Below are 23,100 nucleotides of genomic sequence, written 5' to 3'. Positions count from 1 at the left end.
AATTATCTTTATACTCAGTAACTAGTCCCAAATTAAAAAAAAAAAAAAGAACAAGAAGGGGAAAGTTTCTTGTTTCCAGGGAGATATGCCTATTTCATTTTTAATAATAAATGAGGAAGGGTTTCTTGAGAGGCTTTTAGGAGCAACTATTGTTCTAGGCATTGGGGCACCTGAAAAATGTCTGACATGAGCCCTTCATACTAGAAGACAAGATTGATCTTCAGGAAAGAGTATCTCACGCTAAAAGGCTATGGGCAGGTAGGTATGAAATAGGTGGACAAACCAATGAATACAAAGATGTTTAAAGGAAAGAGATAATTGACTCAAGAGGTCAAATATTTAAATAATACCCTTGAATTACAAATTATTGACTAATAGAAACTTTTTCAGATTAAGGCACCAGAAAATTGATGCATGGAAGGTAAATCCTAGAGCTTAAACCCCAACATAAACCCTTTACGTAAGGATGGGGAAAAGAAACAAAACTTGCAACTCATATGAGTCGAGTAACGGCCATAATAGAACCTTTGCCCTGGTCTGTTACCATGAGCTCAATTAAGTCCCAGTCCGGTTCAGGCAACAAGCGGCAGGGACCACAGACTCTTCTAGTCCGAGGGCCCTGACCCTCCTCTTAAAAACAAGAAAGGTTCACAGAGGAATCCTCACAGCAGTAGCTGAAGGAAACCAAGCATTCCAGTTGTATACCGTAAAAAAACGTTAATAAAAAATAAAATATAGTCTCCCACCCTTCGAAAAATTCCCTGGTGTCTCCTTAGAGGAAGAAAATAAATACCTTCGATTGAAAGGGTAAGTTGACAGAGGAGATGAACTTTGTCAAAGTACGCCGCTAGCAAATTTCTGGGTTAGCTGGAGTGATCAGGCGCCCACAGCCAGGGCTTCTGGGGAGAAGAGGCCTGGCTCCAGTCGGCTGGATTTAATTCACAGGGAGATAGCAGAGACCTGAACAGGCAGGGCCCTCCCAGGCTGAGTGAGATAAAGCTCTTTCCTGTCTCTGGAATCATTTGTTTAGTGAATTTTTTGATATGGTTTAAGGGCCCAGGGAGGTTTTCTGATGCTTCCCTGCCAGGGGCCACTGGTGATGAAGCTACACGCAGGGACGGCTTAATTGATACCCCATGTCTTTTTTTCTCCTGAGCAGATGACCTCTATCTTTACAGATATGTTCTTATTCCTGCCTTTCTCGACGGAAGTCCTCCTCTGGTGAGTTACTGGCGGAAGAGCTTGAACAAGGAACACTGATGGTTTTGCAGTTTACAACCAATGGGATCAGATTCATACCAAACTGCCTCACGCAGATGCCTTGTGGGTTCTGCCATGGGTGGAGCCTGTACCCTGCATGGTAGGGTGCTGGGGGGGTGGGGTGGGAAATGGTCAGTGCGTTAAAAGAGCCCTCTTCGTTGACCTCCTGAGAGTGCACACGCAGAGTCTTGCTCCACACTGCTTCCTGTGGCATCCCTTTAACACAGCCTCACGAACTGCCTTTAACAGTTATTAAAGAGGTCGAACCTTCTGGAGGGGGTGCTCCTCCTGCACCCCACTAAGATGGTGGTGCTTCCTTCATCAGGGATATTCAATTCAGACAACCATTATATCTGACTTAGACTTTTGCAGAAGGCAAGTCCCTGCAGTGTTCTGTTTTTAACCCATGAAAGCCTGGACAGCATCAAAGAATCCCTTCTGCAGAGGGGTTCCCATATGCCACTCTCTTAAATTTCTACTACTTGGTGTGTGGGCGCAGATTAATAGCACATTCATGTCCGGAGTCTGTGGGCCAGATTCCTATGTCCTCAGAAAACACCTGGCTTCGTATTACAAAGCATGAGGGATCACCGCAAGCCCTGGGCTTAATTGATTTAAACAGGGGAGGTGATAGGGATGCTCCTCTCCTGTTTAACTGATAACCCGCCTGCTAGATCTAGCCTTTTCAAAGCAGGGAGATTTGGGGCACGAGCACGTCCAAGACCTAGGAGGGTCAGCCTCACTCCCTGGGGTTTGGATCCTGACTGGGACTGGGTAAGCAAGTTGCTGCTCCTTTGACGGGAAGGTGCTTTCCTGACGAAGTGGTATGTGTGTTCGCGCAGAGCATTAAGCCTGGCACCCACCTATAATGATGTGTTTTAACATTCTCTCTAATTAGTTTTTCTCACTAGCTCTTGGATGACTCCTGCACTCTATAATTATTTCTTTCACTGGCACTTATGCCGATATTGTACTCTTTGCCTAATAATTACTGTAATTATAGTCAGTATATGTGTGTTGGGTGCCTGTGTGATAAACGGTTTTATTATATGTGTTTGACGGGAAGTGATTTCTAAGTGGGCGTCTATATGAAATTATTAAGGTACTGCTCTGAGACATGTTAAAATGTTTTTGGATAATAAATAACTTGATGAAGTAGTAACATGACAAGAGAGGGGGCAGGGAGTGAGATGAAGTTGAATTAAAAAAAAAAAAATCTTCCATATTGCCAATGCTGCCTAAGAGCAGAAGGGGGCTGGTTTGCCCTGATGGCTGGGTTGGGGCCCTGCAGCACACGTGGGGGCTCAGGCTGCCTTCAATTCTGAAAACAGCAATGGTCAAGAAATGTGAGGCGTGCATCCCTCCCCACCCACCCCAGGGCTGAGCTCCCTATCCTTCCTCCTTCCAGCAGGCCGACCCCCTAAGATCAGCCTTGAGAGGCCACTGGGCCCCTGTTCTGGGACTGGGTTCTTGGAAATCAGGGATGCTTCTGTGAGAAACTCCACAACTGAAAACTTTCTGTTTTTGAGGAAATTCAGGGATTAGCTCTACTTTGCCACCAGAAAGAGGGAGTTGGTGGGAGTAGAGGGTGTCAATGAAAAGTAAAAACAAATAAGCACACTTGGAACTGAGGACTGGGTTTAAAAGCCACCACATCCTCTGGGAGAATCTTCTCGGGTCCCTCAGCCACCTCCCATCCCTGGAGGTCTGCGTTGCCTTCCGTTCTGTGCACAGTTCTGTTTTCTGTTACTACATGGACAATCTGTGCTTCTATTACACTTTAATTACCCACAGATCAAACTCTTATGTTTGCTCAGCACATTTTGTGGGCCCACTAAACTATAATAATTAAGCTCCACTTATTAGCTCTTATCAAGTGCTGTGTATTATGCTAAGTGCTTTCTATGCATTATTTCATTTAAACCTCCCACCCATCCCTAGGGTTATATACTATGATTTTTCCATTTTGCAGACATGTGGTAACTTGCCAAAGTCACACACTGCTAAGGGGCACAGTGAGGGTTTCCAGCCAAGCAGGCTGACCCCACCACCTCCATTAACTTGTCTCTCAACTTCTATGAGCAATTAGACAATAGGCATTTGTGTAGGAAGTGCTAAACAATGTACTTAACACACGTTAAGTTTCTTAGCATCAATGGATGATGAAGCTTAACAGAAAGGGATTCATTACTTCCTTGAGCAGTTTCCTTTGCTAGATGACAAGAGCTTCTTTCTCAGAAACCCTTCGGGGCACCCCAGAGTCCAAGTGACTATGGAGTGCTGGGGAACGTAGGAGATTCCATGCCCAGCTCTGGGCTGAGTGATGTCGGGGAGGGTTCGGCGGTGGGTGAGTCACAGTACAGACGAGAGAGGGGCCGGGCAGGCTCACCTGGGCATACGTACTCCTTCTTCTGCACATCCGCCACGTTGAAGCCCCTCAGGTGCACAGGAGCCATGCAGAGTGTGAACTGGCCAATAGTCCGCCGCTGTCGTAGCCAATCTGACAGCCAGGCCAGGTGGCAGTCACAGTACAGGTGGTTGGAGTGCAGGCGCCTGGGAGAGCGAGGGACAGAGGTAAGATGCTGTCATAGCATGGAGCGAACAGAGCAGGCCAAACCTCTGTGCCCCTTTGCCCAACGTGATAATCCTCAGGAGCCCAGGGAAGCATTTCCCTCTGTATTCGTGAGTTACCACGGGAGCCTCAGCCCTTTTATTGCCAAACCACAAATGACTGTTATCTTCACATGCAGGGCACATTCGACGGATGCCTCCGGCGTTCTGAGCAAGTCCCCATTTCTTAATAGTAATGCCACTCTTTTTTTTTTCCCCACTCAAGAAAGCCTCAGCATGTAGGAGGAGGAGAGTGACATCATTAAAGCGATGGTTCGGACGTGAGTCAAACTTCCAAAGAGGTGACTTGGTTGCAAATTTCAGTACTATAGTAAACTTGGGCTCCAGATGGCTTGAAACAGCTCCTCAATCTCAATGCCTCAGTCTACAGTGGCACTGTGGCCAAGACCTGCCATTGCCTTCACTCTTTCTCCTTCATTTCCTCCCTACAGTGAATGAACCCCTATAGGGAATGCAGGGGAGCTTGTATGCACTAGCCCAGGGAGCAGGGCATGCGGGGAAGGTTCCCTTTTGAAGGATGCATCTTTTCTCCACCCACCCCCCTTTAAATAAGGAGCTGCCCGTTCCAGACTCCTGGAGCTCACGGCAATGTCTCCACAGCCCTTCTCTTCTTCCCACGTTAAATTCCACCAGGTGTATTTACTATTTTGGTTCAGGTGCCCCTGGAAAGACCCCTAACCAGTTCCGGGACTCTTCGGCCTTTCCCCTCCAGTAGCTGTGATTCCAGATCAGTTTCTTGCCTCTGAGTGATTAAGAGTTGCTAGAGGGATCTGCATGTTCTACTTCTGAAAGGACTCCCATCTGGTTAAATGACTAGAATTTACTTTCCATTAATTGAGGGGCAAACTAAGGATACTTTCCATTAATGGGGGGCGGGGGGCAACCTAAGGATATCTAGGGGCTTCTACAGGTTCTTCCCCAAGGTTTCTTTATCAGGGGCTTCCACATTCCCCACAACCCTAGCTCATTGGAAGTGGTGGTTGATAAGTTGTAGTCACATCAGCTTATCACAGACTTGGGTTTCTGATGCAAATTTCAAATGCCCAATCGTGGACATGCTAATCAGTCAGCGGTATCTTGGGACTTTCAAGGACTTGGTGTCAAGTTGGTTAATGTGGAGTGGGGGCCTGAAGCAGTGGCTTGGGCTACCTCCATGCCTGAAAGGGAGAGTGTTGAAGGGCTCCTGACCACACTCCACTGAGTATAAAGTCAGCATTGCTCAGCATCGGCCACGAGCAGCTAACTTGAGGGGCGTGCCGGCAGAGCCTTCCTGCCATGGCGTGGGTGCAAAGCTTGGGCAGGCCAGGGCCACTGGGGGCCTCGATAGCCTCAGGGGGTCCCAGATCCAATCATATCTGACCAACTAAATGAGCCCACACCCATGTAGGAGGTAATTTTTTTTCTGCTAAAAAAAGTTTGAGATTTTTATGATTTTGTTTCCAAATGATTAATTTTGATGTTGTGATGTTCTTTTGGATTTCAGAGTCAATACTTTAAAGTTGAACACATTTTCATAGGCTCCTAGGCCCAAGATACTGTGCCTGTAATGGGCCCCAAGCAATTTTCCCCTTTGAGTTTCAAAGCTCAGACTCCTATGCTGCTTCCTCTTCATCTGGCACTTCAGAAAGAGGTGCTGCAGGCAGGAAAGCATAGGGGGGCACGCTCCTAGATTAGAGGAAGGACGTGAAGGAGATGAGGGAATTCCTTTTCTATCCTGGGCCTTCTTGGGAAATTTCAGCATGAGTGAAAATGATCTGTTTCCTGACCTATCAGTGAGCTGGAGAGAAAGAGACAGACAGACAGACAGGAGGAAGAGAGAAGGTGGAGGGAGAGAAAGAGAGGAAGGGGAGGGAGGGAGAGAGAGAGAGAAGGATGGGGTGTTGGTTCTGTGGCCAGGAATAGACCCCTGGGTGTAAAGGCTGCCTAGGAAAATGGCGACAGTGACAAGCGACAGTCTTTGTGACAAGGTGGAGCAGAGGCAGGTTGCAGTGGCAACACAGGCTGAGGTGCTGGGGTACTTCTGTGTGCCAGGAGGGTCAGAGCCTTCTAATGAGAGTCTGGCTTCGATGAGGAAAGGCGGCTGCCTTCTCTGGCAGTGACGTATGGAAGCTGAGTAAACAGGGATTCCTATGAAGCGCTGAGCATGTGCCCACAAGGTAGATCAATGTCGACAAATTCCCATCCGTTCCAATCAGGGGTCAGAGATCAGTGGAATGACAAAAGTGAGGTTTAGGTAAGTCAGATCCTTATTAAGTGGATTAATTTCTGGGAGAATGAAACTGTTGGAGGTTTTCCTTTTGGAAGATTACATTAGGTTGGTTCTTTCTCAATCTCTGCCAGCCAGCCCCAAGCTACCTTTCTTCCTTACCTTCCTATGGATGGTTCCTAACCTTTTGTCTGCCTTTGTGGGGGATTTCTCTCCTTCCAAGTGGGACCATGGGAAAGAGGTGACCAAAACTGACTTGGAAGCCACCTGAAGGCTCTTGTCAAAAGCCCAGGGCAGTGGATGGGCTCAGATCCTCCTACCCGCGCCCCCCCCTCCCTTGGAATTTTAGCCACCAGAAGTGCTGGCAGAGTTGAGCTGGGCAGACTCTTCCAAGCACCAGCCTTTCATATCATGTTTGGGAGATCAAACTGAGCAGTATCGTCCCAAATACTAATAATGAAAGGAAAATAATCACATTGATCAGAAAATGTGAGCCTGGGCACTGCCAGGAGTATTCCTAATCTCTGTGAGTGAGAAGAAAAATTACTATTATTATTTTTTATGTTAGTCCCCATACCATATATCATTAGTTTTTGATGTAGTGTTCCATGATTCATTGTTTGTGTATAGGTGTTTCTATGCAAAGAAAAATTATTTTATTTACTTTTCATAATTTTGGTGAATTGGGATGGCAATGATCTGGGTGAAGGTGGCCTCCAGTGGCCCTTCAGCCATGCGGCTCCTCTGATTTCCCCTTCCTCGGCTCTTCTGCTTTTGTTTCTGCTGAATGGAAGGAGCTCAGGCTCTGATGTCAAATTGCGCAAATCTGACTTTGGCTCTGTGCTTTTCTGACTCTGACTTTGGGCAGTGATTTAACTCGGGGCCTCAGTGGTATGATCTATAAAATGGGGACTATTAATGGCGCCCCCTTCCCAGGGCTGTTGTGGGGACTGAAACGATTCTTGAGAAGTGCTTAGCACAAGGCCCTGCACACTATTAGCCATCAAAGTAATGTCTCTGCTTATTACTGTCGCAAGGAGAATAGCCCCACGCTTCTGTCTCCTCCCAACCCACAGCCCTCCCTGTACAGGGTACCGCTTCTTACTTAGACACCAAGGCATCAAGGTGCCTAGGTGGTTCCTGCATGTATTTCCGCAATCTTTCGCTGATGTAAACACCATATTCCATGTTGGCAAAACCACCTTCACAGAAGATAAGGTGAATGAATACAAATGCCAATTTGTAGAAGGTGCCTTTTAGCCACAGGCGCTAAATTAAATTTCCAGCAAATCCTTTTAGAGAGGGTCAGTGTTCATTTTCTATAAAATGTGGCTTTCTGAATTAAATATAAAAGCTTTCCTTTAGAAATCCCATTTATGACTTCCTTCCTCTCTCCTCTTCCCCCCTTCCCCACCACCCGTCTCCCCCACCCCCACTTTAATTACAGCGAAGGGGGATTAGTCAGTGCAAGTCTCTGGGGAGTTCTGTACAGAGCCGTCTCTGAAATTAAGCTAAAGAGAAAGTGGCAGCAGGACGGAGCAAAGAGAACAGACAAGATTGACTGATTGATCCGAGCTCATCGGCTGAGTGTTCGGGACCACAGGGAAGGATGACAACGGAAATGAGAAGAAACTCTTCCACCCTCCCTTCCCACCCGAGGCAGCCAAACAAGGCACCTGAGAGCCAGACCCCGCTCTCCCCCGGGGCCCCATCCCATGGACCCAGCCCAGCTTCTGTTATTGCAGCTCCTAGATGGAGAACAGCAAGAGGGGAAGCCGGAATCACAGAGCGGCAGCCACAGGAACTGGACTGCGGGTTTCTGCAGGTGAGGGTCATTTTTCTTCTATTCAACCAGCCCGTCTGGGGAGATGCAGGCCCTGCCCTAGGAGGCTCGCTTTCAGCTTTCCTGGCCAGAAGCCCTGGGCATGCTTCTCTGCAGCTCATTTGTGGCTTGCCGTGGGCTTTGAAGAGGTCTTTGAAGACCCCATGGTTTCTTCTTAAAACTCCATTACTGCACCATCCCATTTCAAAGGGGGAAGGCAAAGGATAGATTTTCTTGGTGGAAAATCATGCTATCACATGAGGGATCGAAGGGAGAAATGGGGAGCAATGATGAACCCTGGACTCAGATTCTTCTTCATAGTAACTAGTATTTGTTGAGTGCACCCCACGACAGTACTGTTAGCCTACCTCAGTCTCACAGCTGTGAGACAAGCATTTATGAATTCACTGTCCTTGCAGGGCAGACAGATGAAGAAACTTGCCCAGAGTAAGTGGCAGTCAGAGCTAGCCTTTACACTCAGGTCGGCTCAGGGAGCTCCATGCTGTTTCCTTATACAGTGCCTCACTGCTCTTTGCTTCATTCCTTGCCCCCAAGGTAAGGTCACTTTCTCACTCCTGCAGGGGTTCTCAAACGTTATGAGCATCAGAATCCCCCTGGGAGGCTTGTTACAACCCGAAGGCTGGCACCACCCCCAAAGATTTGGATTCTGTGGGTCTAATCTCATTCCATGATGCTGATGCTGCTGGTCCAGGGACCCAACTTTGAGAACCACTGCTCTAAGGCCTTTTAAATCTCTGTGGATTCCATGTTGCTCAGGGTCCACTGATTAGCTGGTTGCTTGGAACTTTCAGTCCAGATTTCTGGATAGAGTGATGATAATAGTAACAGTATCATTTGTCATCTGCTCTGTGCTAGGCCCTCCACGTATCTCGTCTCATCCAGTCGTCCCCAGCACCCCCATTTACAGAGGAGGGAACAGAGGTCCCAGAGCTAACAAAGGGCACAGCAGGCATTCCGTCCCTTTGCCTTGGCCCTACGTGTGTTTAGCTGAAAGCTCTTGGGGACTGGCTCTCCACTTCTACTGTAATGCAAAACCAATGAAGTTCCACCAACACAAGAAAACCATCCCTATGAACCCCTTTGGGAAGCCCAACAGAGTCCATTTGCAGAGAAACTTACAAAAGGCTTTCTGGTTGAGAGGAGAGGGGAACTCCCCAGGTAATAAAGGCACTGGGACTGCTCTTGGTATGGGGTGTTGCGGGGAGATTTGCTTTCTGAGTACACAGAAAAGGCAGGCTGGAGCCTACCCCAGAATTAAAGGTCAAGAACAAGTTCCTGCATTTTATCAGAATATCATCAAGGGAGCAGGGGACTGTGTTGGGTGTGGGCCGGGAAGATGGAGAGAAGGCGGGACTAAGGCTCCCACTCCGCCACGGGACACAGAGAGGAAAACATGACCATGGCACCATGATAGAACTGCCAGTGGCAGGTGACATCAGCTCAGGAAATAGTGAGTCATTATGTCTCAGCTGTCCATGCTCCGTGACAATGTACCACTAATAAACTTTTCCATCAAGGTGGAACACACAAAGACGAATTCCCCCATCCCAGGCTAAAGAGAAATGAGTCTGTCCGCTGTGGAATGGGGGTTGAGAACCGTGGATGGCCCTGTGAAGCTTCTCCCCATATGTGGCTCACCAGCACCTCAGTCAGTGGTGGAAGGAGGCAGGGTTTGCTCTAGGACCCACGTGCAGAGCCAGCACAACAGGTTTCACAAGCAGGTCAGAGCGTGGCACACGGGCCTGAGCGTGGCAGAGAGCAGGTGGGGCAGAAGCAGGGACCTTTACTCACAGAGTTCGAATCTTCGGCATGTGGTTGAAGCTCGTGACCAGGATACGGCTAATGTTGTTGTTGTTGAGGGTGCTGCGAAGGTAGAGGGAAAAGGGAAATGGTTAACAAGGAAGTAGCATGGGGGGGTGGGGCAGCACCAAGATGTTTCTGGAAGGAGGGGAGGGATAGGTGTGACTGCCAAAAGGATCATAAATCAATAGCTATGGGGCAGCTGGAGACAAGGGGGCAGATCTCCAGATGGTAGGAGAATCCCTGATTCCTTTTCTTCAGGCAGCTCTTTCATCCCCTCTGCTGCCTTCTCAGTACTCACGGACCCACCTGCAGTAATGACATCACTTCCTGGAGTCCTACTTTGTGCTGGGCGCCTCATTATGACATCTCTAATTCTCACAACTACCACAGTGTCAGTTATATATTACCGTCCTCATTTTTTGAGAGAAGAAAACAGATACGGGTCATTTTGGTTAGTAACACACGTCCCTGCTAGGTAGGCATTATCCTCGTGCTACAGATGGGGAAGTGGAGCTCCGGAGAGGGGACAGAATTCTCCCAGGGACCCCTAGCTGCTGAGCTTGGGAGACAGGATTTGAATCTAGCACTATCTTGTTCCAATTTCCCTGCTCTGCCCATTGCCCATACTGCCTAACACAGGGTGCTACATGGACAATTTATTCTGGAAGTATGTTCTCTCTAGCTCACCCCCTCTTACCCTCCCATGGGCCCCCACGGCCAAGGAAGAAGCCTTTCTTTGGAAGCCTTCACTGGTTAAGCAGACTTCTTTTGTCCTTGGCTCTTGGTAAACACATTACCTTTCTCTTAAAATGCCCTCCAACATTTTCTATCCTGTGCATTACTACAGCCCCATGACCTGGTCCATACATGATTCAAACTGAATCTTATATACCCTATTTGTTTGATCTTGGGCAAATTATCAGCATCTCTCAACCACAGGTTCTTCATTGGCAGGAGGCGGCAGGTAATGGTACCTACCTCACAGGCTGGTAAAAGGCTTAGCGTGCAGTATATACTGAGTAACGGAGCCTACCATGTTACTGACACTGGTGGAGTCCTCTCCTGGTCATTCCTGTTTCCCCCAACCCCAACTCCATAAAAGTGGAAATCCAGCTTCATCCAGCACAGTGGCCCCCATACCCACTGCACCCAAGGGGCCTGCACAGATTCTCCACAACAGGAGGAGTCCAGTGACTACACCTCTCCCTTGCCCTAGGCTATCCCTGCAATTCCCCAGGGCCTACTTAGCATTTGTTTGGCTAATAAGGCCAGAAGGAAATCTGTTTACCTAAAGACATAGAACCTAATAACTTGTCCCTCCCTCCTTCCATATTTACCACCCGTCCAACCATTTTAGGCACAGGGGATGGTAAAGAGGAATGCGCAGACCATATCTGTGTGGACTGCTTCTGCCTCCTCCGTACTTTACCAATGTTCCCGTGCAGACACTTGGCATTTTATGAAGTTGAAGCCACGTAGCTGTTCTGTGTCGTATGGCTTATCTTTTCTAAGAAGTGTGTGTTAACCCATCCTATCTCCCCACACCCAGGTAGCCTTCAGAATATCTCATCCGACAAGGCTGAAGAATCTGCCCCTTCACTTCCTTGGCACGAAGCTTCCTGGGTGTGGGGACTATGCACCCCCAGTCGTCCATCGGATGAGGAATGCCTCTGGGGCCAAAACGATGCCTTCGTTTCCCTATCTGTCCCAGAGGTCTAGGCTCCACACTTTGGGGATACCTTGCTAGGGTCATTGCCTCACTACCAGACAACAATCTGACCATCTTCCTCTCTCAAAGGCAAAGAGCAAGAAGCCTTTGCAGAGAAGAGGCTTCCTTCCAAGCATGCCTGGCCAGTCACATCAGGTTGAGTTCACAGCCAGCCCTAATTGAGCTGAATACACAGTGCAGTTATATGCAGGGCTCGGCCATAACTGCATCCGGCAGGAGTCCGGCAGCAATGACTTATTCATGTATTACTACACTGATATTTAAATGTGAGCTGTAATGAGGGCTTTGAAACATTTACGATAATAGCAATTATTCCAGAACCAAAATGACTAAACACGGTATTCAGACTTTCCTGATTTGCTGTGTAGGGCTGGCCAGCCCAGGGATGACAGAGGGCTGGTGACCTCTTGGATGCCAATCTCCATGGCAGTTACAGGTTTTGTTTCCCTGATAAACCCCGATTTATTTGCGTTCCAGTCTCAGTGGCTTGTGCCCATGCATGGAGTACAGTGCTCTATCTGGTGCTTGCACCCCTCGGTAGCCGGCTTTCAGTGGAGGTGGTGGTGTCATAACCCCCCCACAGTGGAGCAGCGCTGGGGAGCATGTGCCTAGAAGGCAGAGACCGGGTTCAGATTCTGGCTCTGCCGCTTATAGCCCATGCAACTGTGAGTAAATTATCTTAATCTCTTAGGTTTCCTCCCTTCAACATGGAGATCATATTGGCACCAATCTCAGAGCTTTAGTGGCGATTTAATACGATGATACGAATAACTGCCACATTAGCTGAGAGCTTACTGTGTGCCAGGCAGGCACTGGGGCTGAGGGTTCTACTTGTACCATCTCATTTAATTGCTGCAAACACCCTATGAGACAGGCACTTTTGTGATCACCTCCATTTCATGGAAGAAGCAAGCCCGACTCCAGGAATGACACCCGGATTGGTTGTCTCCTGCTACGATAACAGATTACTAAAAATTTTGTGGCTTCAAGCAACACATAGTCTGGAGGTCAGAAGTGTAACGTGGGTTCATGGGACCGTGTCTCTTCTGGCGGCATCAGGAGAATGTTTCATTGTCCTTTGCTGCTGGAGCCTGTGGTCCCTTCCTGCAGTACTCCGACCTCCCGCTTCTGTGGTCACATCTCCCACTGTTCACTGTGACCCACCTCCCTGTAATGAGGGGCTTCATGAGGACATTTAGAGCCTAACTGGATAATCCAGGATAACCTGCCCATCTCAGGATCTTTATCTTGGTCACATCTACCAAGTCCCTTTTGTCATAAAAGGTAATATTCCTAAGTTCCTGGGATGAGGATGTGGACATTGTTTTTTGGAGAGAGGGGCCTTATCCAATCAACCACCATGCCCTGAAACAAAGCACACTTGTGAGCACACAGCCTGGCTCGCATGCAACACGCAGGAGGACTTAGCTGTTATTTTAGCTTGTGTTTCTTTAGTCTTTTATGGTTTACAACATGCTTTCGCATTCACCTCATCTGATATTTGTAGAACTCTGAGGTGGGGATTCTTACCCCCATCTTACAGACGAGCGCTATGAGGCTATGACGCCCAGGGTAGCTCATGAGTTCCTGGAGGATTCAGGAATCACCGTTCTTTCTTTACACCACAGTTTCTACCAGCTTACCCACTGCCTCCTGTTTTCAGGGCCAGTTTGTTACCCCAGCATGGATGTTCTCTGTCATGTCCACCCTGGCACCCAAAGCTAGAAAGAACTGCACAAGTGTCTCTTGTTCTATAAACTTCCTTGAAAATTAACCAACAGGAAAATAAACGGTTGGGTCTGACGATGACCCGCCACTGGATGGCTGGTCCAGACTAAGCCGTGGGGAACTCATCAGCTTGTTTTATTTACCTCTTGGAGGGGTTCTGCCAGTTCCACAATCTAGCTTCAACCTCACTGCTCTGCTCCTCTGGAGATACTTTGAGAAAATACACTTTACCCCAAGTCACCCAGGCTGGAGGTTTTTCCCCAAATAAATACTCCTAATTCAGCATTTTCCATCAGGTATCAAGATCAAGCTCAGGGTCAAATTAATTCTATAAGACTTCAGAACTATTCTGCCCCCCCCCCCCCACACTTTTGCACCATTAGAAGCAACCACATGGGCATTTCAGTACAAAACAGAAATAAAGCCATCCCCCCTCCATGAGATTTAAAGACAGTCTGCCTACCTCCCATTTCTCTTTTGTAAAACTCTTAACCTGTTATACTGTATTTATATGGAGACTAAGGGTGACCTATATACTGTGCAATCACTCTTCTGTTTTGTCATAATCAGAACATAAATGTTTAATGAAAAAGGATCATTTTCCATATTAAAATGATCCATGTGGATAATGCTACTTCTACCAATGGATCCCATTCTCTCTCAATTGTGAGCACTAGAAGGAGGGCATTAACCTTTTTTCCCCAGGGCACTGAGGGATTAGTGGACTTATTGCTACTAGGGAGCACAGATAGAACCTTGGTACCCTGAAAAAATGTGCTTGTGTTCCTCAGCTAAATACCGTGCTACTATGGCAAGACCAGGGCTCCCTGGTACTGAAGAACGCACGGGGAAGCTGTGCACATATGGGTCCATTCCAGGGGACGACAGACTACTGCCCACAAGTCAAATCCCATCCAGTACAGCCTGTTTTTGTAAATAAGGTCATACCCACCCGTTTATGTATTGTCCATGGCCCCTGCTTCTCGGTTACAACAGCTGAGTAGACATGACAGAGACCACAGGGCCAGCCTAGCCTAAAATAGTGACATCTGCCTTTTTATAGAAAATGTTTGCCGATCCCGCTTGCTCTAGAACTGGGAAGCTTCAGTCTTGCCTTTGTCAGTAATGACCTGTGATGTGCTGGGCAAGCAGATGAGGGGATTAGGTCAGAAGCTCTCAAAACACGGGTAGGAAAGCCCAAGTAGCCACTGGTAGGGCTGGGACTCAAAAGCAAGGGGTCTAACTCTAGAATCCACACTGCTGGCCCGCATCACAGGCCCACTTGGAAGATGGGCCCCACTGCTTCCAGAACCTACAATGCTGTGATGAGATCAGAGCCAAGGAGAAGGCCCTGTTCAAGGGACAGGGCAGGTGAGTCCACCCTGTGTTGGGTGTGGAATGAACTTGGGTAGTGGTTCTCTAAGTGTGGTCCCCAGACCTGCATCATCACTTGGGAACTTGCTAGACATGTGTATCTTCAAGACCCCACCCAGACTTACTGAATCAGAAGCTCTGGGCGGGGGGTGGGGTGGGGTGGGGGTGGTGTCCCATCCTTGTGTGTTTTAACGGACCCTCCATAGTATTCTCATGCGAACTCAAGTTTGAAAACCACTGAGCTAGAGAAAAAGCTGAGAGTAGAGCCTTTACCTAAGTGTAGAGGACAGTATATAGGCTACCTTCTTCCTGACTCTGGGACCGAAAGCATCTTCTGTGGAGGACATGGGGTTTTCCTACTTAGAAAGAGGCCCAAGCTCTGAAATAGTACACAGCCCTCAATGAAGATAGCTGTAATCACCCTTGGAAAGCTCCAGCTTGGCATCTGCCCCTGGCTCCCCGCTGTTCTCTGCTGAGTGCTGAAGTGTGGCTCTTCCTCACATCCCTCAAGATAGCCATCTTCAGTCTGGAGGAGCTAAGTCCAGCTGCAGCCACGCCACCCTGGCAACCTTAATAAGGCTGACATTTCCCTCTGTCTCCTCCGATTAGGCCATCGCTTTATCACTCTGTGCTTTCTTGGCTCTGGGTGTAATCTGCGTGTTGTGTGTCCATAACACTATGTAATTGGCTCTAATGCAGCAGTATTATCTGTGAGCATGTATCACATAATTGCAAAACCAGGCATCCACAGTAAGTACCACTGCAGACTCCCAGCGTGCTGGCCTTCCTGGGAGACCCCTCGAGGCGCACCCCCTTTTCCCCTCCACACAGGTGGGAATCCAGACTCCGTGGGTCAGATAAACCCTCTTGGAAGATGGGCCTGTTCATCCCTTGTCTCAAGGCAGGTCGATCGTTCCTTAAGTCTTGGTAAATAAGGTGGTTCCCTCCTTAACAATCCCCAGGGAGGAGACTCCTTAGTGAGTCATCGTCAGCCATGCAGTGAAATGTCTTTTTCGAGTGAGCTTGGAGGTGCCCTGACTTGTACTTACAAATACCTGTGCCCCCTGGCCAGCCCTCTAAGCCCTGAAGGTGGAACCCCCCAACAGGGCCTGTATTGAATTCCCAGGGGCAGACACACACCAAAGTAGGTGGCAGCATTTTCTGGAGCGCGGCTGAGTGCAAATACTGTGGCCGGACCCTGCAGAAAGGATGGAAACTGCTGGCCTGGGGAATGAGAAGCACAGGGGGATTCTGGCAGCGTGTGGGCCTCAAAGGGAGGGGTGGAGGGCTCACTGCTGCGTCTCCCTCTTGCTGGCTCGGGCAGGGAGAGAGGAATGAGACTGAGGATGCTTTAGGTGCCTGCTCTCTTCTCTGGCCTATCTGTCAAAGCAAGGCTGCCTTGTCTTGGATCTTGCTTGGTGGCTACTGACTGACAGTCACCATGGCCCCAAGAATCAAGGCCTATTGCTGATGACCAGGCCCTTCCACCTGCTCCTAGGTCCTGGGAATGTGAATGCTGTTGGCTGGCTCAGTCCATTATAATGTGTGTAAGTGTTCTCTTTGTGGACTTGGCTGCAGAAGACCACACACCGAATGCCCACTGAGGTTAAGGGAGGCATCCCCAAGCCTTTCCCCCAGCCCAGAATCTCTCCCCAATTCAATGACTCAGTCATTTCTGGAGGAAGCTCTCCTGAACGTTTCCCTCCTATCACCCAGCGGCACATCGTTCTGCTTTGGCTGGAGGCTCTAAGAAACTCCAGAAATCGGGAAGAATGTACGATGATGCATCCTTTGAGAAAATGTAAACTGAATGTTATAGGTTCTGCCATGAACTCTCTGGCTTCTAATCAATGAGACTAGTAAAGAATATTGCTTTGAGGTGAGCTTGCCAAGATCTTCCAGGAAAGATGTCAGTAAGAGCAATAATAACACTGATACTAATTATTAAGTATTTGCTATGTGCTGGCACCGGGCTGAGCACTTTTCACACATTATCTCATTTAATTCTCCCAACAATCCTGAGGTAGGCCTTTCCATTTTGGAGCCTCGAAATATCTGCTCTGATCACAGCTATAAAGTTGCAGAGACAGTCTTCAAATATAGGGAAGTGGGATACCAGGGCCTGTATTTTTTGCCGTTCCACAAAACTGCCTCTTACAGGACTGTCTGACAGATGCTGGCTGTCCCATTTCCATGTCTTTTCCAAGGCTGAGACGAGTCCTAGAGGCCAGTGGGGCTCTCAGCCCTCATGGACTTCCATGTGGCGGGGACTGTGGTGTCTGCCTCACTTCCAAGGCTGCTCAAAGGCAGCGGCATGACCTGACCCTTCTCTTGTCTGCAGAACACAGAGCTCAGCACAGAGCGCGAGGGCGGTGGGAGAGGCCACAGGAGAGCGGGCAATTCGGTCTTAGAGCCTTCTGAGGACAAGGTTTGGCTAAAGGGGGCTAAGTGTTGCCAGAAACCACATTGGATCAGTTGGTTGGAATTTTAAAGCATACCCCACAGAATCTGCTTCTTAAGTAAAGCTCATCTTTGGGCTGTTTGGAGCAGGTAGTGAGTCTCTGAGGGCAGATGGGACAGGAGAAATGAGAGGGACAGAGGGAGAGAGGAGAAAGGATGGTGGGAAGCCACCTCTCGCACATTACCTCCTTTCCGGGACTATCCTGGGTGCCGCCTATTACTGATTTCCTTGATCTCCCTGCGGACCGTTTAAATTAAAGCTCATAACCATTGTGTGGGCATATAATGAAACCAACTGATGCTGCACTGATTAGTCCATTACTCTCAACTGTTAGAAAACATAATGATCTCACAAGGGGCCTTATTCACTGACGTATAGCAAGCGAGCTCTCATTTGACACCTCAAATTAGCAGCCAAAGCAATAACAGCTGGGGTTTTTGTCTCAATATTTGTACCCGACTCTAAAGTGATTTGGCACCGGGTGAGCGTTATTTTTAAACACAGCGCTCTCACCGCCAAGTAACATTTTAAATGGTCTCCAGGTGTCATGTAAAACCTACAGAAATAAATAAAAACAATCAGCTGCCAATTTGAGTCTTTGATGATACGGATTCCTTAACAAAAGGGCTCATCTTTGGTTCTCCTTTCATTATATATTCATATTGTGACAGCCAGAAACTCATCTCCTTCTACCCAGCAGAGCCTCGGTGTTAAAATGGGGGGGGGGGGGGGAGATGACTCCAAAATAAATGTAAAAAGTGGAAGATCAAAAAGAGAAAGATGAAACTTCAAATCCTGCCATTGCTCAGTCAGATGCCCTGTAGTGGAGGTATTCCTGAGGCTCCAGTGTTTTAGGTCCCTTGATTCTGAAGAACTCCTTACTCATTTTTTGAGATCGTCACAGACACTGCCTGGTGGTGATTTAGAATGATTCAACTGCCTCCCAATGACCAATTTAATTGTAAAATGTACCTTCAACGACAACATGAATGAGTGGCCTCTCCCGATTCTGTTTCGTCATCCATAGGCTGGGAACCTGGACCATCAATCTTGTCTACTACATTATTTAGAAATCAGGAAGTTGCCAGTGTGACAAGATGTCTGCAGTGGGCTGAGGATGGAAGAATGACCTCCAACTTACATAACTGAACAGGTGAGTGTGCAGTCAAGGCGGTGGTCGGGGGTGGGGGGGGGCGGGGGGCAATGGACGATTTCCCCCTCAGCTGCACTTCAGCCCTTAAGAGAGGAAGAAGGGAGAAGTTTTTCAATGCCCACTAACGTGTACACTATGAGAGAACAGAGGACATGCCAGTTTTGCGCCCTGTGGTATAGGCAGGGTCTTGCCCAGTGTTTGGCACATAGAACAACTCAATAAATATTTACTGCGTGGATGGATGAGTTTCAAAATGTGAAGGGTCATGCTTTTGGCATCTTTTCATAAAAATAAATTTCCACTCTGAACGGCTGCCTGGGCTGATCCAGGAGTACAAACTCAGTTGCCTGCAGGAGCCAGGTTTTACATCTGAGCAAGTGGGTTGTGTGGGGTCCGCAGTAAACCCAGCTCTGCCACCCGGGATCATCATTTCTCGTTTCAAAGGCTTGTTGCTATGCTGGAATGTGGGTGCACCTGCTGCTGGCTGTTCCCTTTTTTTTTTTTTTAAGAGAAAGCCTGACATCTAGAATTTTTATGTGAAGTCTCCTGGTTTTTTAGTATTGGTGATTAAATCATCTTAAGGAACAAAAGTTACAAATGAAAAGTAACTTGGATTTGGCTTTGCAGATGCCAGTTTTTAGTCTCTGAACCAAAAAGATCAATTTAACAATTTGAATCATCTATATCACATATGTATCACATATATATCAAATATGTATCTCAACACATATCACATATATAACACACTTTGAGATATGTATATATAAAAATTGAGATATGTATATATATATAAATTGAGATATATATATGTGTGTGTATGTGTGTGTATGTGTGTGTGTATGTATAAAATCCAAGTATGTTAATGGTGAAACGTAGTTGACACCTTCCTTCTATACTGCAACTCCGGGAGGGCAGCCACCAGGAATCTACCATTCAAATGAACTATCTTAAATGATAGAAAATTATTCAAGTTCTCCCCCCCACCCTCCCCAACTATCATTACCTGGAGACAAAGAGTTTTGAGAAACTTTCTGTTTATAAGGGTAAAGCTGGGTCCCAACAGGTAGGCGTGCTCTTCCCAGCTTTCCACACACTGTGAATCAGTCCTGTGGCTAAACCTGTAAGTTATTTCTTATGTACGGTTCGGAACTCAGCCACACGGTGCATGAGGCTCTGTTTCTGGGCTGAGATGCTGACAAGGTCCGGGTCTACCCTCTGATCTTTGCCAGGGAGGGGCTCTCTCAGGGAGCTAGACACAGTTCACTTGGGCTGCTTGGGCTCAAAGAGAGGCAGGGTGCTTCCTCGTCTGGCCTCTGGTCACCACTGGTAGCCAGGATCCATGATGTAGAATTCAATCTCTTCCCAGACTGCCTTCCTAACAGACAGCAATGTGTTGGCTACTGAGGTGGTCATCTCCCAAGCCATGGCTGCAGAACTAGAAGGCCCTAGAAAGGGAGGGTGTTGGTCCCCATACTGAACATATGCTGTTCTCTCTGGAATAATGCTCGATTCAGAGATGATGGGATGGGCAGGGCATAGAGGCTGGCTTCCCTATTCTTTGTTCCCCTTCTGCTAATACAGGGGAAAGGTAGACGGCAATACAGAGCACCAGATAAAGAGTCCATGGACCTGTTTTCTGGCTTGGTTCTTCTGTGAAATTCTTCTATGGCTATGTGTGAGTCACTCAACCTTCTGGGGGAATTCCTTTCTCTTAAAACGAAGTGGTGGGACTAGTTGACCTCCAGGGTCTTTCCAGGCTACAGGTCCACTCTCCAATTCACATTGGGCTGGTGCTGGCTCTAAAATGGCAATTCTGGAATGGGAATCGTTTTCCAGACAGCAGTGGAAGGGGTGGTGGATGTCTAGATTTGTATAAAGATAGGACATCTGACCAGACTCTGAAAATCACAACTAACCCCCACTGCATTTGAAAAGTTTTGCAGGGTTAGCTCATTTTGTTTTTCTCTTTATGAAAATAAAGCTTCAGCTTCTGTGGGGTTAATGGGCTTGCCTCCCTAACCAGCTGTTGCATCTCTAGCTTATATATGGAGAAGGGACAGGTCCAGACATGGGAGAGATTTTCCTACCCAGTTGACTTTGTGGAATTGATTTGCAAGGCTGAAAGAAGTGAATAATTGGGATCAGGAAACTAATTCTCGCAGAGACAGGGTTTCACGTGGGTGGGAGACAGTTTTAATAATCATACTCCTGGGTTTTAATAAAAATGGGTCTTTCGCAGGTACAAGATCCAAATGGTTAAATTCAGAAAGCGAAAGGGCAGAGTGGAGGGTGAGGGGAGTGGCAGATACCTCAAAGTATTTAACTTCGGAAGATACACTGTTTAAATGTGCCTCTTAATGAACGCGAACCGGCCCCCAGTGGTTTGGAACAAAGCAAGCAGGAAAACAGGCCTGGAGGGAGCTGTGGAGATTTGCAGAGGGCCATTCCTGTTCAAATGGGGTACTCGTCACTCAGCTCTAAGCCTGCGATGTCCAATAAGGTAGCCACGAGCGAAAGGTGGTGATTTCAATTTAGATCAATTAAAATTAAATACAAGTTCAGTTCCTCGGTTGTATGAGCCACACTTCAAGTGCTCAAGAGTCACATCGTGGTTAGTGCCTATCACATTGGAAGCACAGATAAGAAGCATTTCCTGCATCACACAAAGTCCGACGAGACAGCGCCGCTCTAGACAATCAGAGCCACACGTGTGCCCAGGATTGCCACAGCTTCCAGATATTCCGAGGAAGTTGAAATTATATACTTTTAAGTAAAATTACCTGAGTTTTAAACATTGGCAACTAATTCTAATTTTTTTTTAAACACTGTAAAGACTAAAACAATTAAAAAAAATCAAACTCCATACCCGAAGTTTTCAATGAACTATGGGCCAATAGTTGGGGTCCTCTGATTTAGTTGTTAAGTCAAATGGGAATGGGCACTCTAGAGCTTCTATGAGTCCAAATACGACGTTGGAGAAACAGAATCAGATTCCCTCCATCCTTCCTCCTCACCATCCCTTGCTTCTAAGCACCTTCACAGAAAGGAAATGGAAGCTGAGAAAGGTAGAGATGATGCTCTGATTCTCCCCAGCACTGCATCTCCATGTCTTCCCCATGCCATCCTCCCCTCCGGAGAGCCAACTAGCAAGAAGGGGTCAATTTCCTGCTTGAGTTCCGAGGACCTTGACTTTCAGGACACATTTCTGCAGAGTAATGGACTCTTGGCCACAGGTGAGCTGAGCCAGCCAATATTCTGCATCCTGGATGGAAGTGGAGGTTGAGCAAGGGGCGGGTTCCACTCTTCAAGGAGTTATGGCTCCCTGGCCTGGAGACCCTTGAGAGCCATGAGATGAGAGCTGAACAAGAGCAAGATACTCCCTGAATGTGCTCACATACTGGTCACTGAAGCCATTGCTGGCTGCTGGAAGATAGAGAAAAGATAGAGGCTGACCATCGGCATAGGAATGCATTTGCAAATCGGTGTAGAAGCTCCATTTTGGGAGTGAACTGACCGCTATGTGCATTTGGTAGCTCTGTGCTGTTTCCCCACTGGCCTCCTCATCTTGCCCCCAAGAGGAAATTCTCTGGAATCTTTTTTTCAAAGATTCAGTTATTTTTCCAGTTTGTTTTAGGTGGGACAAAGCAAACCTAGTTTGTCAAGCCGGAATTTCAGCCCAGAGACCTGGTGGCTGGAGTCTGTGGCCCCTTTGAACAGTAAGACTTCCATTACCTGATTCCACCTAAGTGCTGCTCACAGGAGAAGTTGATAATGGGAGTCCTACCGATTCACAGATACTCTGTGCTCAAGAACAGTTCAACGACCTTCACCATATCCCCTGAAGTCAGGAATGTACACCAATGTTATTTTCAATTCAGAGACTAAACAGGACTTTAGTTAACAATAAAGTGCCATCAAATGGAAACTATTAGAATACCCTCCCCCACCCCAATTCTAGCTACTTGAACTGTTAAGGTACTGCTTATTTAAATGGAAAAAATTATCCTTTATTTCAAAGGAAATTTCACTTTTTCCTTAAGCTGACGTTCTCAAAACCAAGCTAGCCATTTTAAGAACATGGCTATGACTGAGCCTTGTGCCTGGGTGACTATGAAGGAGGGGCATGTGTTGTGTGGCCCATGTGAGCATTTATAGAAAACCTAGTTCCTTTCCTAGGATCCTGGGGGCTGAATGGAAGTTACTGGTGCCTTCCACAAAGTGCAGTTTTAATTCTGATTGAGTGAACAAATCACAATTTGTAGCACAGTACCAAAAAAAAATCATATTCTGGAAATATTTTAAGACTTTCATTAGGCAGTGACAGTTCTATATTCAAAGCTATGTCGTGACTAAATACCCTGATTCCAAATTCTGTTGAAACAAATGTTTTCAGCTCCCAGAGAAACTCAGGTGAAACACCTTGTAAATAAACGAAAATGAGTCTTGTCTGTTAGGAAACACCACTTTTCACAATGGCTCTAATTTTGTTCATAGATAATAAAAAAAAAATATATCGCCATTTAGCTGGAGGAATAAAAAAAACAAAGGTAACCTGAGAAATGCACTGTTTCAGTAAAATACTACATCATTCAGTATTTAAAATAATTTTGGGACAATCACAACCTTAAGTTCTGTTCAGGACGGAAATGTAACAGAGAATATGGAAACTGGGTGGAGTAGGCTTCCATTCAGTTAGTTAATTTCAACGGAATTTGGTTCCATGTACTTTATTTTTTAAAGAGAGTTTATTTATTTGAGAGAGAGTGAGTCTGAGCGGTGGGGAGGGGCAGAGGGAGAGGGACAAGCAGCCTGCTTGCTGAGCGGAGAGACTGACCTGGGGCTTGATCCCAAGATTGTGAGATCATGACCGGAGCCGAAGGCAGACGCTTAACTCACTGAGCCACCCAGGCGC

General features: G+C 47.3%; 1 protein-coding gene across 2 annotated transcripts in view; it reads right to left on the bottom strand.

Moving 5' to 3' along the window:
• SLIT3 (slit guidance ligand 3) overlaps positions 1-23,100 on the bottom strand; it is a 594,180-nt gene that overhangs the window by 124,013 nt on the left and 447,067 nt on the right. The window contains exons 1-3 of one of the 2 annotated variants that reach the window (XM_027606990.2): positions 17,220-17,273; positions 9,732-9,803; positions 3,650-3,813 (exon numbers count right to left, since the gene is read on the bottom strand). In XM_027606990.2, the coding sequence (XP_027462791.1) occupies positions 3,650-3,813; positions 9,732-9,751 (184 nt within the window). In that variant the 5' untranslated portion in view covers positions 9,752-9,803; positions 17,220-17,273. Of the gene's footprint in view, positions 1-3,649; positions 3,814-9,731; positions 9,804-17,219; positions 17,274-23,100 lie in introns of those variants that run through there. The other variant, XM_027606988.2, reaches the window with a different exon arrangement.

This window comes from Zalophus californianus, chromosome 5, assembly GCF_009762305.2.
Source record: "Zalophus californianus isolate mZalCal1 chromosome 5, mZalCal1.pri.v2, whole genome shotgun sequence".
NCBI lineage: Eukaryota > Metazoa > Chordata > Mammalia > Carnivora > Otariidae > Zalophus > Zalophus californianus.
Note: the sequence above shows the minus strand (reverse complement) of the source record. Positions and strands in the feature narration are given on the sequence as shown.